Raw genomic sequence first — 19,139 nt, 5'->3', positions numbered from 1 at the left:
ATCTAAAGGCCACTCAGAAAATTATATATTTTTCTATGAAAGGTCTTCATTTATACATGTGTTATGATTGAGTTGTGCTTGTATCTAATGCATTACTGTATTCATTAGTCACATTTGAAATGATGTGATGATGATGATGAACTCAATAACCATCACTGTTTGATTGTGTAGTTCAGTCGATGAAGTGGCAAACACGGAGCAAGTGCTTAACTCGCTGGAGAGGATTATTCTCACCATCTTCCTCACCATCATCATCATCATGACTGTTCTGGGGAACCTGCTGGTGATGGTGGCGCTCTGCAAGGACAGACAACTGCGGTAAGCACACTTCCTGTTTACATGTAAGTCACATTCTGTCAAATAAAGGTTGTCAGAGGAGAAAATGTGACCTCTTTAAAGTGTGTTTATTCATCCAATTGACAATAGATGTTCATGCAAATATTCTAAAATCAGGATAAATACATATGCACATTTTCCCACCAGAGATGTTTCCATCAAATTGACTTATTGCAGATACATTTAATTTTAATTTTATTTAACCTTTATTAAACTAGGCAAGTCAGTTAAGAACAAATTCTTATTTACAATGACGGCCTACCCCGGTCGAACCCGGACGGCGCTGGGCCAATTGTGCGCCGCCTTATGGGACTCCCAATCATGGCCGGTTGTGATACAGCCCAGGATCGAACCAGGATCTGTAGTGATGCTTCTAGCACTGAGATGCAGTGCCTTAGACCGCTGCGCCACTCAGGATCCCAAAAAGGCTGTGCGTGATGATGTAGTGCACATAAAAATACTGTTAAATTCCCATGTACCAGATAAAAACTACAAGTTAAATGGCATTTTCAACTTTACTGATTGTTTTCTCATGAAAAATGTTGCTTTATATAGTGAGTGTGCTCACTCTGGGTTTGGCACGTGCGCTCTAGCCAACAGCGCACAGGGTACAGATTGAATGCTGTTGGCTAGAGCGCACGTATAGTTTACATGCTGAGATTATTATGGTAAAATAATATGATTATTTTTATTTGTCAAACGGCGGCCAAGGATCGATCATCATGTCACCAGAATGAGACCTTCAATATTTGCACTTTCACCACTCTGTGAAGTTCATCATCATTTATTTCATCTTAATGCGTTTGACACAATCAGTTGTGTTGTGACAGGGTAGGGGTGGTATACAGAAGATATCCCTATTTGGTAAAAGACCAAGTCCATATTATGGCAAGAACAACTCAAATAAGCAAAGGGAAATGACAGTCCATCATTACTTTAGAGGACATGAAGGTCAGTCAATATGGAAAATTTCAAGAATTTTCTTCAAGTGCCGTCGCAAAAACCATCAAGTGTTATGATGAAACTGTCTCTCATGAAGACTGCCACAGGAAAGACCCAGAGTTACCTGTCTCTCATGAAGACTGCCACAGGAACGACCCAGAGTTACCTGTCTCTCACGAAGACTGCCAAAGGAACGACCCAGAGTTACCTGTCTCTCATGAAGACTGCCACAGGAAAGACCCAGAGTTACCTGTCTCTCATGAAGACTGCCACAGGAACGACCCAGAGTTACCTGTCTCTCACGAAGACTGCCAAAGGAACGACCCAGAGTTACCTGTCTCTCATGAAGACTCTGGGTTTGGCATGTGCGCTCTAGCCAACAGCGCACAGGGTACAGATTGAATGCTGTTGGCTAGAGCGCACGTATAGTTTACATGCTGAGATTATTATGGTAAAATAATATGATTATTTTTATTTGTCAAACGGCGGCCAAGGATCGATCATCATGTCACCAGAATGAGACCTTCAATATTTGCACTTTCACCACTCTGTGAAGTTCATCATCATTTATTTCATCTTAATGCGTTTGAGCCAATCAGTTGTGTTGTGACAGGGTAGGGGTGGTATACAGAAGATATCCCTATTTGGTAAAAGACCAAGTCCATATTATGGCAAGAACAACTCAAATAAGCAAAGGGAAATGACAGTCCATCATTACTTTAGAGGACATGAAGGTCAGTCAATATGGAAAATTTCAAGAATTTTCTTCAAGTGCCGTCGCAAAAACCATCAAGTGTTATGATGAAACTGTCTCTCATGAAGACTGCCACAGGAAAGACCCAGAGTTACCTGTCTCTCATGAAGACTGCCACAGGAACGACCCAGAGTTACCTGTCTCTCATGAAGACTGCCACAGGAACGACCCAGAGTTACCTGTCTCTCATGAAGACCGCCACAGGAAAGACCCAGAGTTACCTGTCTCTCATGAAGACTGCCACAGGAAAGACCCAGAGTTACCTGTCTCTCATGAAGACTGCCACAGGAAAGACCCAGAGTTACCTGTCTCTCATGAAGACTGCCACAGGAAAGACCCAGAGTTACCTGTCTCTCATGAAGACTGCCACAGGAACGACCCAGAGTTACCTGTCTCTCACGAAGACTGCCAAAGGAACGACCCAGAGTTACCTGTCTCTCATGAAGACTGCCACAGGAAAGACCCAGAGTTACCTGTCTCTCATGAAGACTGCCACAGGAACGACCCAGAGTTACCTGTCTCTCACGAAGACTGCCAAAGGAACGACCCAGAGTTACCTGTCTCTCATGAAGACTGCCACAGGAACGACCCAGAGTTACCTGTCTCTCATGAAGACTCCTACAGGAACGACCCAGAGTTACCTGTCTCTCATGAAGACCGCCACAGGAAAGACCCAGAGTTACCTGTCTCTCATGAAGACTGCCACAGGAACGACCCAGAGTTACCTGTCTCTCATGAAGACTGCCACAGGAACGACCCAGAGTTACCTGTCTCTCATGAAGACTGACACAGGAACGACCCAGAGTTACCTGTCTCTTATGAAGAATGCCACAGGAACGACCCAGAGTTACCTGTCTCTCATGAAGACTGCCACAGGAACGACCCAGAGTTACCTGTCTCTCATGAAGACTGCCACAGGAACGACCCAGAGTTACCTGTCTCTCATGAAGATTGCCACAGGAACGACCCAGAGTTACCTGTCTCTCATGAAGACTGCCACAGGAATGACCCAGAGTTACCTGTCTCTCATGAAGACCGCCACAGGAAAGACCCAGAGTTACCTCTGCTGCAGGGGATAAGTTCATTAGAGTTACCTGTCTCTCATGAAGACCGCCACAGGAAAGACCCAGAGTTACCTCTGCTGCAGGGGATAAGTTCATTAGAGTTACCTGTCTCTCATGAAGACTGCCACAGGAAAGACCCAAAGTTACCTCTGTGCAGGGGATAAGTTCATTAGAGTTACCTGTCTCTCATGAAGACCGCCACAGGAAAGACCCAGAGTTACCTCTGCTGCAGGGGATATGTTCATTAGAGTTACCTGTCTCTCATGAAGACCGCCACAGGAACGGAAGACCCAGAGTTACCTCTGCTGCAGGGGATAAGTTCATTAGAGTTACCTGTCTCTCATGAAGACTGCCACAGGAAAGACCCAAAGTTACCTCTGCTGCAGGGGATAAGTTCATTAGAGTTACCTGTCTCTCATGAAGACTGCCACAGGAACGGAAGACCCAGAGTTACCTCTGCTGCAGGGGATAAGTTCATTAGAGTTACCAGCCCCAGGTATCGTCAATTAACGATACCTCAGTTTGCAGCCCAAATAAATGCTTCACAGAGTTCAAGTAACAAACATCTTAACATCAACTGTTCAGAGGGGACTGCTTGAATCAGGCCGTCATGGTTGAATTGCTGCAAATAAACCACTACTAAAGGACACCAACAAGAAGAAGAGACTTGCTTGGGCCAAGAAATACAAGCAATGACCCAAAACACACCTACAGGCTGTGTAAGGGCTATTTGACCAAGAAGCAGAGTGATGGAGTGCTGCATCAGATGACCTGGCCTCCACAATCACCCGTTCTCAACCCAATTGAGATGGTTTGGGATGAGTTGGACAGCAGAATGAAGGAAAAGCAGCCAACAAGTGCTCAGCATATGTGGGAACTTCTTCAAGACTGTTGGAAAAGCATTTCAGGTGACTACCTCATGAAGCTGGTTGAGAGAATGCCAAGCGTGTGCAAAAAGCTTCCAAAGGGTGGCTACTTTGAAGAATATGTTTTGATTTGTTTAACACTTCTTTGGTTACAACATGATTCCATATGTGTTATTTCATAGTTTTGATGTCTTCACTATTATTCTACAATATAGAAAATAGTAAAAATAAACCCTTGAATGATTAGGTGTGTCCAAACTTTTGACTGGTTCTGTATATGAAATGATGCATCAAAAGATGATTGATCAGAATTCAATTGAAGTAGGGCGTGTGATGGACAGACTGATGAACAGGCCACTTCCTAGCTATTTGGAGACAAACTAAGTAGCTGTTTTTACATCCGGCACTGGCATCCTTTCTGTCATGTTTTATGTTTAGCAATATGGTATTAAAGGGTAATTAGAGAGAAAAAAGGTTTGTTCTGTCTTGTGCAGATCAGTTGACAATTCTAACAGATAACAAAAATAGAATTATCTTTACATTAAACTCATGTGCCTTTCTGGAAATAAATCAAAATGTTTTTGTTCCTCGTCTCCCTCTAGGAAAAAGAAGACCAATTACTTCATAGTGTCTTTAGCGTTTGCAGACCTCCTGGTTGCTGTGGTCGTCATGCCGTTTGCAGCCATTGAGTTGACCACAAGTCAGTGGCGGTACGGGGAGATATTCTGTCTGGTTCGGACCTCACTGGACGTGCTGCTGACCACTGCATCTATCCTACACCTTTGCTGTATAGCACTGGACAGGTGAGCAATGAATATAGTGAAAAACATACCTTTACTCATGTAAACATTTGTAAATATGTCAGCCAGCTATTGCAAACTTTTTCCACACGCCTATCCCATTCACCTTGATGCATCCATTCGGCCTAATAGCCCTACGCCTCTGTTAGCACCCAGCTGTATTAGAATTAACATGTGCCTTGGATGGCCCTCGAGCACCTCTTTGTCCTTTGTCCATAGCATATGGCAGCCTGTCATGGCTGACAGATGAGCAGCTATGTTGTCTTGTCCTGCACCATACAGTGAAAAGCCACTGCAGTGAGTCACCTGCTAGCTCAGCCCCTCACTCCAAACACAAATATGATTTCTGCTTCTCCACAGGACCAATCATTCTTTTAGCTTCCCTGGGTGGAAATATGAGACATGAGTCGTGACAAGAGGCCTGATTGGTCATTAGAATTGTACTTATATTTTTTAAAGTAGCGTATGAAGTGATGAGTCACTGCTTGTGAATCCAGGTGAAAGCTATGATCCCTTATTGATGTCACTTATTAAATCCACTTCAATCAGCGTAGATGAAGGGGAGAAAACAGGTAAAAAATATATATTTATAAGCCTTGAGACAATTGAGACATGGATTGTGTATGTGTGCCATTCAGAGGGTGAATTGGCAAGACAAAAGATTTAAGTACCATTGAACAGGATATGGTAGTAGGTGCAAGCCGCACCGGATTGAGTGTGTCAAGAACCGCAATGCTTTTCACGCTCAACAGTTTCTCATGTGTATCAAAAATGGTCCACCACCCAAAGGACATCCAGCAAACTTGACACAACTGTGGAATTGTTGGAGTCAACATGGGCCAGCATCCCTGTGTAACACTTTCGACACCTTGTAGAGTCCATGCCCTGACGAATTGAGACTGTTCTGAGGACAAAAGTGGGTGCAACTCAATATTTGGAAGGTGTTGCTAATATTTTGGACACTATTGTCCACAAATATCTACCTAATATGTACATACCAAAATATGTACTAAGGGCTAAAGCCACCATACATGGTGAATTCAATAGGATGTGATTTTTGTTTATTATTTGGTTATGCAAATCATGAGATTATTTTAAAGAATACGGAATTAGGAATGAGTCATCACTGGCAATATTTTGGAATGTACATATTAGGTAGATATTTGTGGCCTGTAGATAGAATTCAGAAAAACACCATCAATAGATTATGTTTTTTACCTCAGTTGAATCTATGATGTTGTGGATGTTGTTATAATGTTGTTATAATGTTGTTATATTCTATTGATAGGTACTACGCAATCTGCTGCCAACCGCTGGTGTACCGGAATAAAATGACGCCCTTGAGAGTGGCCCTGATGCTGGGAGGATGCTGGGTCATCCCCTCCTTCATCTCCTTCCTTCCCATCATGCAAAGTTGGCACACCATCGGCATTGAGGACATTGTAAGTCTATAAGCAGCTATGTTCTTCCTGTCTGTCTGATGGTTTTACTACAGACAGTGGCTTGCTCTTTAGTCTTATTCATTACATCTAAATCCTTTTTATACTAAATACTACATTTAGTTGATCCTTGAAAATGTGAACAGGACACATGTTAAGTGAAGGACACATGTTAAGTGAAGGACACATGTTAAGTGAAGGACACATGTTAAGTGAAGGACACATGTTAAGTGAAGGACACATGTTAAGTGAAGGACACATGTTAAGTGAAGGACACATGTTAAGTGAAGGACACATGTTAAGTGAAGGACACATGTTAAGTGAAGGACACATGTTAAGTGAAGGACACATGGTTAAACCAACAAGCATAACATATTTCAAATTCATGGGATGGGGATGTAGTAGTCAGTTCAAGCATCATGTTCTTTGGGGAGAGCAAACTTACGCAAGCCCTTTTCTAGTTCTAAAAACAGCACTATGACTCATTGTTTCACCTTTGACACCTGAAAAAACTTCCCTCTGTCAAATGGAGGCCTTCTCCATGCACTCAATGCTCATAAGACTAAAGCTACTAATACCATTTACATAGACAGACATAAACACCAGGCATACAGCCTCTTGCTCTGAGACCTACTGTAAGTCAGTGCTGAGCACAATCCACAGCTACCAGTTTATGAACACAAATAATACCTGTTCGAAGTCTGTTATAAGAGAGTCAGGAAATGGGCATTAGGCAGTCAGTAGTTGCACTCTCTCTATTTATATACTTTTGGTTGAATGAGAAACATGTGTGTAACTATTGCATATGTGGATACTACAGAACGTGCATGTCTCTTCCTGTATGTGGATCGGCTTGTTAATGGATTGTTCTCTCTGCACGCTGCCTTCAGATAGAGCAGAGGAAGTTTAGCGGCAACAGCAACGAGACCAACTGTGTATTCGTGGTGAACCGTCCGTATGCTCTCATCTGCTCCGCCGTGGCCTTCTACGTACCCCTGAGCCTCATGGTCCTGGCCTACCAGCGCATCTACGTCACTGCTATGGGCCACGTGCGGCAGATTGGCACGCTGCAGCGGGCAGGCTCCGCCCCCTACTCGGCGCCCCCCCAGCACTACCTCAGCTCTGAGCAGCAGGGCTCCAGTCGCATGCGCATAGAGACCAAGGCTGCCAAGACCCTGGCTGTCATCATGGGCTGCTTCTGTCTCTGCTGGGCCCCCTTCTTCATCACCAACGTGGTGGACCCCTTCATCCACTACAGTGTGCCCTGGCAGATGTGGACCGCCTGGCTGTGGCTTGGCTATATTAACTCTGGCCTTAACCCCTTTCTCTACGCCTTCCTGAACCGGGCCTTCAGACGGGCCTTCCTCATGATACTGTGTTGTGGTGATGAGAGATACGTACGCCAGGGGAGCTATGGCCCCACCAGACACTACTCTGGATCTGTCAACGGGACCTCCATCGCACTCAGGTAAGGAACTGATACTGGACCACCCACCCATGTCCTCCCTTTTATCAACTAGCCCTGAATTAAGATCATTCTCTCTCAGGTACAGGTGCATCATCTTCTCTCAGGTAGGTGGGTTATGCGGAATCTCTGTTGTCTAATCTTACTTAAAATACATTTTTAAACATCTAAGATGAGTCATTGCCAAAAACGTTTGGAAAAATCTGGTTATTCTCCAACTCCCATCAGAGTAATCAAATAATTCATATTTAGATCAGATTTCAAGATGTTGAATATTAAATGTGTTGAATGTCTGTGTTATTTAAAAAAAATCTTAGTTATCCGTGGTTCAGCGCTGTTATTGTTGTTTTTATTGTCAGAAGCAGAGTGTAGCTGGTGTATGAAGTCAGGCGCAGGAGAGCAAAATGAGTGAGCAACGTACTTTACTCAAACAATAAAAGCACAAGGTAAACAAATCCACTTGACCAAAAACCAAAGGTAATAATTACGCACCGGTGAACACAGCAACCGTCAAAAACCAGCCATCATGAACCGAACTGAACATAGAAATAATCACGCACAACAAACATGGGGGAAACAGAGGGTTAAGTACAAGAACATGTAATTGGATAATGAAAACCAGGTGTGTAGAAAATCAAGACAAAACCAATGGAAAATGAAAGATGGATCAGCGAAGGCAAGAAGACCGGTGACGTCGACCACCGAATGCCGCCCGTACAAGGAGAGGGACCGACCTCGGCGGAAGTCGTGACATTTATAGACAAACAGCCTCATCTTTTCCCCTCTTATTTCAGTACACATAACACATTTAGCTCTGCTCTGAATGAGGGAAGGAAGAAAACATTAGGAAAGCCTTGAAGCAGGTACATACAGTACCAGTCAAAAGTTTGGACACACCTACTCATTCAAGGGTTTTTCTTTATTTTTACTATTTCTACATTGTAGGAGAATAGTAAAGATATCAAAACTATGAAATAACACATGAAATCATGTAGTAACCCAAAAAGTGTTAAACAAATCGAAATAGATTTTAGTAGCCACCCTTTGCCTCGATGACATCTTTGCATACTCTTTGCATTCTCTCAACCAGCTTCACCTGGAATGCTTTTCCAACAGGAGTTCCCACATATGCTGAGCACTTGTTGGCTGCTCATCCCAAACCATCTCAATTGGGTTGAGGTTGATTTAAAAAAAAGAAATTTGAACCTGTATTTTTATTTATTTATTTAATTTATTATTTTTTTATCTTTATTTAACTAGGCAAGTCAGTTAAGAACAAATTCTTATTTACAGTGACGACCTACCAGGGAACAGTGAGTTAACTGCCTTGTTCAGGGGCAGAAATACAGATTTATTTGACCTTGTTAGCTCAGGGATTCGATCCAGCAACCTTTCGGTTACTGGCCCAACGCTCTAACCACTAGGAGGTCAGGTCATCTGATGCAGCACTCCATCACTCCCCTTCTTGGTCAAAGAGCCCTTACACAGCATGGAGGTGTGTTGGGTCATTGTCCGGTTGAAAAACAAATGACAGTCCCACTATACGTAAACCAGATGGGATGGCGTATTGTTGCAGAATGCAGTGGTAGCCATGCTGGTTAGGTGTGCCTTGAATTCTAAATAAATCACTGACAGTGTCACCAGCAAAGCACTCCCATACCATCACACCTCCTCCTCCATGCTTAACGGTGGGAACCACACATGTGGATATCATCCGTTTACCTACTCTGCGTCTCACAAAGACTCGTCAGTTAGAACCAAACATTTCAAATTTGGACTGATCAAACCAAAGGACAGATTTCCACCAGTCTAATGTTCATTGCTCATGTTTCTTGGCTAAAGCAAGTCTCTTCTTCTTATTGGTGTCCTTTAGTTGTGGCTTCTTTGCAGCAATTCAACCATGAAGTCCTGATTCACACAGTCTCCTCTGAACAGTTGATGTTGAGATGCGTCTGTTACTTGAACTCTGTGAAGCATTTATTTGGGCTGCAATTTCTGAGGCTGGTAACTCTAATGAACTTATCCTCTGCAGCAAAGGTAACTCTGGGTCTTCCTTTCCTGTGGCGGTCCTCATGAGAGCCAGTTTCAGTGCTTGATGGTTTTTGCGACTGCAGTTGAAGAAACGTTCAAAGTTCTTGAAATTCTCCAGATTGATTGACCTTCATGTCTTTAAGTAATGATGGACTGTCGTTTCTTTTTGCTTTTTTGAGTTGCTCTTGACGTAATGTGGACTTGGTCTTTTTTAAATAGGGCTATCTTCTGTATACCACCCCTGCCATGTCACAACACAACTGGCTTAAACGCATTAAGAAGGAAAGAAATTCCACAAATTAACTTTTAACAAGGCACACCTGTTAATTGAAATGCATTCCAGGTGACTACCTCATGAATCTGGTTGAGAGAATACCAAGAGTGTGCAACGCTGTCATCAAGGCAAAGGGTGGGTACTTTGAAGAATGTCAAATATGAAATATATTTTGATTTGTTTAATGCTTTTTTTTGTTAATACATGATTCCATATGTGTTATTTCATAGTTTTGATATATTCACTATTATTATACAATGTAGAAAATAGTACAAATGAATACAAACCCTTTAATTAGTAGGTATGTCCAAACTTTTGACTGGTACTGTATACAATATGGTAAAGAATACACATGTTCATGTGGAAAAGCAGAGGACGTTATCTTCAAGTGAAGATAAGTGAAGGATGGGGCTTCATTAGGGAGATTTAGATCTGCTCCTATACCCTGATTTTTCCATACTCAATTTGGTTGGGCTCATTGAACAGTGCTGTACTCTTCTGACAGAGTCAGAGGCTCATGGGTAAGGAAGGCACTTTACGCCCCTCAGCCCGGCGCCACAAGCAGCACGCATCTACATGAATTCAACAGTACTAGTTACACAGAGGGGGAAAAAGAAAATGGACCTGACTCTATCGTGGAATGTCAGAGATAGAGAGACAGAGAGTCAGAGACATAGGCAGAAACAGAGAGAGAGAGAGAGAGAGAGAGAGAGAGAGAGAGAGAGAGAGAGAGAGAGAGAGAGAGAGAGAGAGAGAGAGAGAGAGAGAGAGAGAGAGAGAGAGAGAGAGAGAGAGAGAGAGAGAGAGAGAGAGAGAGAGCGCGAGGTAGAGACAGCCAGAGAGACAGAGAGAGAGAGAGAGAGCGTGAGGGAGAGACAGCCAGAGAGACAGAGAGAGAGAGAGAGAGGGAGAGAGAGCGAGAGAGAGAGACAGAGACAGAGAGCAGTTGCTGGTTTTACATACAGGGTGTGATTTAGCCTCTTGTTATTGTTCCATTTTTTTGTGGGTTTTTCACATATAATGATTATGACTTTGTTTCCATGCAAAGTGTTACAAGTCTACCATCCATGTGTTTCTATTTTATTCAGTTGTGGAAAAGAACATTTCATGTTTAGCTGGTAACTCTGCGGCTGTATTCACAGATGTAGAGGTTACTCCTCAGATTCATTTAGTAGGCAGAAAAACAAACAGTATTAATGTCTGTCTATTAAAAAGTGTCTGAGACACAAAGCAGATGTCTCTTTTTTCCGCTCAGAATCAAATTACTGCAACTAGAATAGAAGCTGTTGGAAAGTAATTCCGGATTTTGAGTAAGATACTTTTTCTTCCAGCATTAAAGTGGTCAGCGCTGTTAATTTGGATACAGTTCCACGTGCACTAGTGCAGCCATGTGATTTTTGTGACGTTTCTATATTCATTACACATCAATAATATACATTTATTAGTCAAATGTTTTCAATCACAAGAGCTATTTCTGCTTGCAACTGTTTTGCTCCCTAGCAGTCATACAACGCATCAATGCTGACTATAGCCCTTACATTGGCTGCTAATCCCATGATTATTCAGGGCAGTGGGTTAGAGAGAGTACTATAGCCTTTACATTGGCTGCTAATTCCATGATTATTCAGGAGAGTGGGTTAGAGAGAGTACTACAGCCCTTACATTGGCTGCTAATCCCATGATTATTCAGGGAGGTGGGTTAAAGAGAGTACTACAGCCCTTACATTGGCTGCTAATCCCATGATTATTCAGGGCAGTGGGTTAGAGAGAGTACTACAGCCCTTACATTGGCTGCTAATCCCATGATTATTCAGGGAGGTGGGTTAGAGAGAGTACTACAGCCCTTACATTGGCTGCTAATCCCATGATTATTCAGGGCAGTGGGTTAGAGAGAGTACTACAGCCCTTACATTGGCTGCTAATCCTATGATTATTCAGGGCAGTGGGTTAGAGAGAGTACTATAGCCCTTACATTGGCTGCTAATCCCATGATTATTCAGGGCAGTGGGTTAGAGAGAATACTATAGCCCTTATATTGGCTGCTAATCCCATGATTATTCAGGGCAGTGGGTTAGAGAGAATACTATAGCCCTTATATTGGCTGCTAATCCCATGATTATTCAGGACAGTGGGTTGGAGAGAGTACTATAGCCCTTACATTGGCTGCTAATCCCATGATTATTCAGGGCAGTGGGTTAGAGAGAATACTATAGCCCTTACATTGGCTGCTAATCCCATGATTATTCAGGGCAGTGGGTTAGAGAGAATACTATAGCCCTTACATTGGCTGCTAATCCCATGATTATTCAGGGCAGTGGGTTAGAGAGAATACTATAGCCCTTACATTGGCTGCTAATCCCATGATTATTCAGGGCAGTGGGTTAGAGAGAGTACTATAGCCCTTACATTGGCTGTTAATCCTATGATTATTCAGGGCAGTGGGTTAGAGAGAGTACTATAGCCCTTACATTGGCTGCTAATCCCATGATTATTCAGGGCAGTGGGTTAGAGAGAATACTATAGCCCTTACATTGGCTGCTAATCCCATGATTATTCAGGGCAGTGGGTTAGAGAGAGTACTATAGCCCTTACATTGGCTGCTAATTCCATGATTATTCAGGGCAGTGGGTTAGAGAGAGTACTATAGCCCTTACATTGGCTGCTAATCCCATGATTATTCAGGGCAGTGGGTTAGAGAGAGTACTATAGCCCTTACATTGGCTGCTAATCCCATGATTATTCAGGGCAGTGGGTTAGAGAGAGTACTATAGCCGTGCTGTTAGGTTATTGGTTCAAATGTTCACTCTTCACCATGTGACTGACTATAGTAAATCATAGATTTACTATACAAATCATAGATTTACTATACAGAGAAATTCACTGTCAGCTCTGTGTCTTTATCTAGCCTATCTATATTATACTGTAGCAGGTCAAATGAGCACCTGGCTTGACTGGGGTTCGGGGGTTGAACTCAACGTCCCAGTCGTCCTTCCATGAGGTTGTAGGATGTTGAATAACACTTTGATAGTTAGGTTATAATGCTTACATAGGATGGTCAAATCCATTGTTTTCAGTGTTTCTTATGGATATCATTATAGACAAACATTTCCTTTTTTCAGCGACTTTAGCAGCTTTAGTCTGTGTTTTCATTATAAAGCTGCTTTCAGCATCAGAACAAAGTGTGGATTCATAGTGTGTGTTTAGTAATCTGAAGGAAAAAGGCATAAGCACATTACACGTCAAAAACCAAGCCTTGTGTAACAAGTGTAGTCATAATGCAGAGAGAGAATGGAGTTCCTGTGGCTGAAAAGCAGGTTTAGCCTTGGTTCACACAGACCATGCTCTCTGCTGCACTCAGCTCTCACCTTGCTTCACACATGAATAATCCTTGGTTCATTCAATGGTTTTATTCACATAGCAAGTAGTGAAGGACTCAAAAGTAGACGCCGATGCACAGAATGCTGGTTATTCATTCCCCCCCCTTCTAACCATGTCTCTGGTGTTCTATTCAGGTGAAGTGTGTCATCAGTCCTGTTTGAGCTGTTAGGTAAAATTGGTAAGAATGTTGATTATATTAACAGATATTGCATGTGCCTAGAAAGAGCTGGAATATCTTCCCTTCCAAGTACTTTGGACTTCTTATTTTTGCGATGTTGTGAATGTTCTTAACTTTCACATAAACCCTAAGATTGTAATCCAGGAATGCCAAATGCAGAAACATGTCCCAATGGTGCTGATCTGCTGGCAGGGATGTACTGAGTTGTTTTTTTTCAGGGATATTTTAGAGGATTGTGTCAGGCTCTAGCAGCCACACACCCCTTCAGCCTCTCTTGCTGTGTTTACAGAGGCAGACCAATGCTAAACTTTGTACCACTAATTGGCATTTTGACCAATCACATTAGATCTTCTCACATCAGATCTTTTTCAGAGCTGACCTAATTGGTCTAAAGAACCATTAGTGAAAAAAAAGTCTGAGAATGAGTGCATTTACTTTCCAAATGAGAGTTCAGGTAGGCCTCCGCGCTACTGCAAACAATGAAAAGTGGGAGGGGTGCTCGACAACAATGACCAAAATCCATCTAAGGGGCTTACCAAGAAAAACTTCCAAAAGGACTAATTTGAGGCAAAATGTTGTGTTAAATTGGAGCACTCATTTGCTCCATTTAATCCTTTGTTCAGGATGACTACAGGTGAATTACTCAACCTGACCAATGGATTAAAGTGAGAAAATAATTTTGAGCCTTTTTTGTTGAGTGCTCCAACTCTTTTCTGCCTTGAATGAATCCTTTTGGGAAGTTTTTCTTGTTACGCCCCTTTCAATAATTTACAAATGTTTTGCTCTCAACCTTTATGGTCAATATGTATATACTATATCCTATACTATTCTACTGTATCTTATTCTGTGCCCTCTCAGACTTTGCTCGTCCATACATTTTAATATTCTTAATTCCATTCATTTACTAGATTTATGTGTATTGGGTTTATGTTGTGTAATTGTTAGATATTACTGCACTGTCGGAGCTAGAAGTACAAGCATTTCGCTACACCCGCAATAACACCTGCTAAACAGATGTATGTGGCCAATAAAATTTGATTTGAAGATTCAGAGAGTACACATTTGTATACTGACCCTGATTTCCTCGTGGAATTCCCAGTCTGGCCATGTTCCATTGGTTGTATTGACTCGTCATCTTGCCACCAAAATAGTTCATACATAGGATGATGGGTGTCCTGGTGCAAAATGGCTACTGTACATCACTTAGATATAGACATTTCAGGTCAAACATACAGTTGAAGTCAGAAGTTTACATACACCTTAGCCAAATAACTCAGTTTTTAACAATTCCTGACATTTAATCAGAGTAAAAATTCACTGTCTTAGGTTAGTTAGGATCACCACTTTATTTTAAGAATGTGAAATATCAGAATAATAGTAGAGATAATTATTTATTTATTTCAGCTTTTATTTCTTTCATCACATTCCCAGTGGGTCAGAAGTTTACATACACTCAATTAGTATTTGGTAGCATTGCCTTTAAATTGTTTAACTTGGGTCAAACATTTCGGGTAGCCTTCCACAAGCTTCCCACAATAAGTTGGGTGAATTTTGGCCCATTTCTCCTGACAGAGCTGGTGTAATTGAGTCAGGTTTGTAGGCCTCCTTGAGTGCACATGCTTTTTCAGTTCTGCCCACAAAATTTCTATAGGATTGAGGTCAGGGCTTTGTGATGGCCACTCCAATTCCTTGACTGGCACTTCTGGCGCCGACTGAGATGGCCGCCTCGCTTCGCGTTCCTAGGAAACTATGCAGTTTTTTGTTTTTTTTACGTGTTATTTCTTACAATAGTACCCCAGGTCATCTTAGGTTTCATTACATACAGTCGAGAAGAACTACTGAATATAAGATCAGCGTTAACTCACCATCAGTACGACCAAGAATATGTTTTCCGCGATGCGGATCCTGTGTTCTGCCTTACAAACAGGACAACGGAATGGATCGCATGCAGCGACCCAAAAAAAACGACTCCGAAAAAGAGGGAAACGAGGCGGTGTTCTGGTCAGACTCCGAAAAAGGGCACATCGCGCACCACTTCCCAGCATTCTTCTTGCCAATGTCCAGTCTCTCGACAACAAGGTTGATGAAATCCGAGCAAGGGTGGCATTCCAGAGGGACATCAGAGACTGCAACGTTCTCTGCTTCACGGAAACATGGCTTACTGGGAAGACGCTATCCAGGGCGGTGCAGCCAACGGGTTTCTCCACGCATCGCGCCGACAGAAACATACATCTCTCTGGTAAGAAGAGGGGCGGGGGCGTATGCCTTATGTCTAACGAGACATGGTGTGATGAAGGAAACATACAGGAACTCAAATCCTTCTGTTCACCTGATTTAGAATTCCTCACAATCAAATGTAGACCGCATTATCTTCCAAGAGAATTCTCTTCGATTATAATCACAGCCGTATATATCCCCCCCCAAGCAGACACATCGATGGCTCTGAACAAACTTTATTTAACTATTTGCAAACTGGAAACCATTTATCCGGAGGCTGCATTCATTGTAGCTGGGGATTTTAACAAAGCTAATCTGAAAACAAGACTCCCTAAATTTTATCAGCATATCGATTGCGCAACCAGGGGTGGTAAAACCTTGGATGATTGTTACTCTAACTTCCGCGACGCATATAAGGCCCTGCCCCGCCCCCCTTTCGGGAAAGCTGACCACGACTCCATTTTGCTGATCCCTGCCTACAGGCAGAAGCTAAAACAAGAGGCTCCCACGCTGAGGTCTGTCCAACGCTGGTCAGACCAAGTTGACTCTACACTCCAAGACTGCTTCCATCACGTGGACTGGGACATGTTTCGTATTGCGTCAGATGGAAATATTGACGAATACGCTGATTCGGTGTGCGAGTTCATTAGAACGTGCGTCGAAGATGTCGTTCCCATAGCAACGATAAAAACATTCCCAAACCAGAAACCATGGATTGATGGCAGCATTCGCGTGAAACTGAAAGCGCGAACCACTGCTTTTAATCAGTGCAAGGTGTCTGGTAACATGTCCGAATATAAACAATGCAGCTATTCCCTCCGCAAGGCTATTAAACAAGCTAAGCGTCAGTACAGAGACAAAGTGGAATCTCAATTCAATGGCTCAGACACAAGAGGCATGTGGCAGGGTCTACAGTCAATCACGGACTACAAGAAGAAACCCAGCCCAGTCACGGACCAGGATGTCTTGCTCCCAGGCAGACTAAATAACTTTTTTGCCCGCTTTGAGGACAATACAGTGCCACTGACACGGCCTGCAACGAAAACATGCGGTCTCTCCTTCACTGCAGCCGAGGTGAGTAAGACATTTAAACGTGTTAACCCTCGCAAGGCTGCAGGCCCAGACGGCATCCCCAGCCGCGCCCTCAGAGCATGCGCAGACCAGCTGGCCGGTGTGTTTACGGACATATTCAATCAATCCCTATACCAGTCTGCTGTTCCCACATGCTTCAAGAGGGCCACCATTGTTCCTGTTCCCAAGAAAGCTAAGGTAACTGAGCTAAACGACTACCGCCCCGTAGCACTCACTTCCGTCATCATGAAGTGCTTTGAGAGACTAGTCAAGGACCATATCACCTCCACCCTACCTGACACCCTAGACCCACTCCAATTTGCTTACCGCCCAAATAGGTCCACAGACGATGCAATCTCAACCACACTGCACACTGCCCTAACCCACCTGGACAAGAGGAATACCTATGTGAGAATGCTGTTCATCGACTACAGCTAGGCATTCAACACCATAGTACCCTCCAAGCTCATCATCAAGCTCGAGACCCTGGGTCTCGACCCCGCCCTGTGCAACTGGGTACTGGACTTCCTGACGGGCCGCCCCCAGGTGGTGAGGATAGGCAACAACATCTCCTCCCCGCTGATCCTCAACACGGGGGCCCCACAAGGGTGCGTTCTGAGCCCTCTCCTGTACTCCCTGTTCACCCACGACTGCGTGGCCGCGCACGCCTCCAACTCAATCATCAAGTTTGCGGACGACACAACAGTGGTATGCTTGATTACCAACAACGACGAGACGGCCTACAGGGAGGAGGTGAGGGCCCTCGGAGTGTGGTGTCAGGAAAATAACCTCACACTCAACGTCAACAAAACTAAGGAGATGATTGTGGACTTCAGGAAACAGCAGAGGGAACACCCCCCCTATCCACATCGATGGAACAGTAGTGGAGAGGGTAGTACGTTTTAAGTTCCTCGGCATACACATCACAGACAAACTGAATTGGTCCACTCACACTGACAGCGTTGTGAAGAATAATATATGATATAATAATATATGCCATTTAGCAGACGCTTTTATCCAAAGCGACTTACAGTCATGTGTGCATACATTCTACATATGGGTGGTCCCGGGGATTGAACCCACTACCCTGGCGTTACAAGCGCCATGCTCTACCAACTGAGCTACAGAAGGACCAGGAGGCTGAAGAAATTCGGCTTGTCACCAAAAGCACTCACAAACTTCTACAGATGCACAATCGAGAGCATCCTGGCGGGCTGTATCACCGCCTGGTACGGCAACTGCTCCGCCCTCAACCGTAAGGCTCTCCAGAGGGTAGTGAGGACTGCACAACGCATCACCGGGGGCAAACTACCTGCCCTCCAGGACACCTACACCACCCGATGTTACAGGAAGGCCATAAAGATCATCAAGGACATCAACCACCCGAACCACTGCCTGTTCACCCCGCTATCATCCAGAAGGCGAGGTCAGTACAGGTGCATCAAAGCTGGGACCGAGAGACTGAAAAACAGCTTCTATCTCAAGGCCATCTGACTGTTAAACAGCCACCACTAACATTGAGTGGCTGCTGCCAACACACTGTCATTGACACTGACCCAACTCCAGCCACTTTAATAATGGGAATTGATGGGAAATTATGTAAATATATCACTAGCCACTTTAAACAATGCTACCTTATATAATGTTACTTACCCTACATTATTCATCTCATATGCATATGTATATACTGTACTCTACATCATCGACTGCATCCTTATGTAATACATGTATCACTAGCCACTTTAACTATGCCACTTTGTTTACTTTGTCTACACACTCATCTCATATGTATATACTGTACTCGATACCATCTACTGTATGCTGCTCTGTACCATCACTCATTCATATATCCTTATGTACATATTCCTTATCCCCTTACACTGTGTATAAGACAGTAGTTTTGGAATTGTTAGTTAGATTACTTGTTGGTTCACTGCATTGTCGGAACTAGAAGCACAAGCATTTCGCTACACTCGCATTAACATCTGCTAACCATGTGTATGTGACAAATACAATTTGATTTGATTTGATTTGATTTGCCTTTGTTGTCCTTAAGCAATTTTGCCGCAACGTATCTTGCAAGTATGCTTGGGGTCATTGTCCACTTGGAAGATCCATTTGCGACCAAGCTTTAACTTCCTGACTGATGTCTTGAGATGTTCCTTCAATATATCCACATAATTTCCTTACCTCATGATGCCATCAATTTTGTGAAGTGCACTAGTCCCTCCTGCAGCAAAGCACCCCCACAACATAATGCTGCCACACCCATGCTTCACGATTGGGATGGTGTTCTTTGACTTGCAAGCCTCCCCCTTTTCCTC

General features: G+C 43.4%; 1 protein-coding gene across 1 annotated transcript in view; it reads left to right on the top strand.

Moving 5' to 3' along the window:
* Positions 1–19,139, top strand: part of si:dkey-247m21.3 (5-hydroxytryptamine receptor 4) — a 72,546-nt gene that overhangs the window by 14,257 nt on the left and 39,150 nt on the right. The window contains exons 3-6 of the mRNA XM_046306669.1: positions 172–318; positions 4,565–4,765; positions 6,051–6,204; positions 7,092–7,669. Of these exons, the coding sequence (XP_046162625.1) occupies positions 172–318; positions 4,565–4,765; positions 6,051–6,204; positions 7,092–7,669 (1,080 nt within the window). The remainder of the gene's footprint in view (positions 1–171; positions 319–4,564; positions 4,766–6,050; positions 6,205–7,091; positions 7,670–19,139) is intronic.

Source organism: Oncorhynchus gorbuscha, linkage group LG16 (genome assembly GCF_021184085.1).
Source record: "Oncorhynchus gorbuscha isolate QuinsamMale2020 ecotype Even-year linkage group LG16, OgorEven_v1.0, whole genome shotgun sequence".
In the NCBI taxonomy this organism is placed as follows: Eukaryota; Metazoa; Chordata; class Actinopteri; order Salmoniformes; family Salmonidae; genus Oncorhynchus; species Oncorhynchus gorbuscha.
This window is presented reverse-complemented; position numbering and strand designations above follow the sequence as displayed.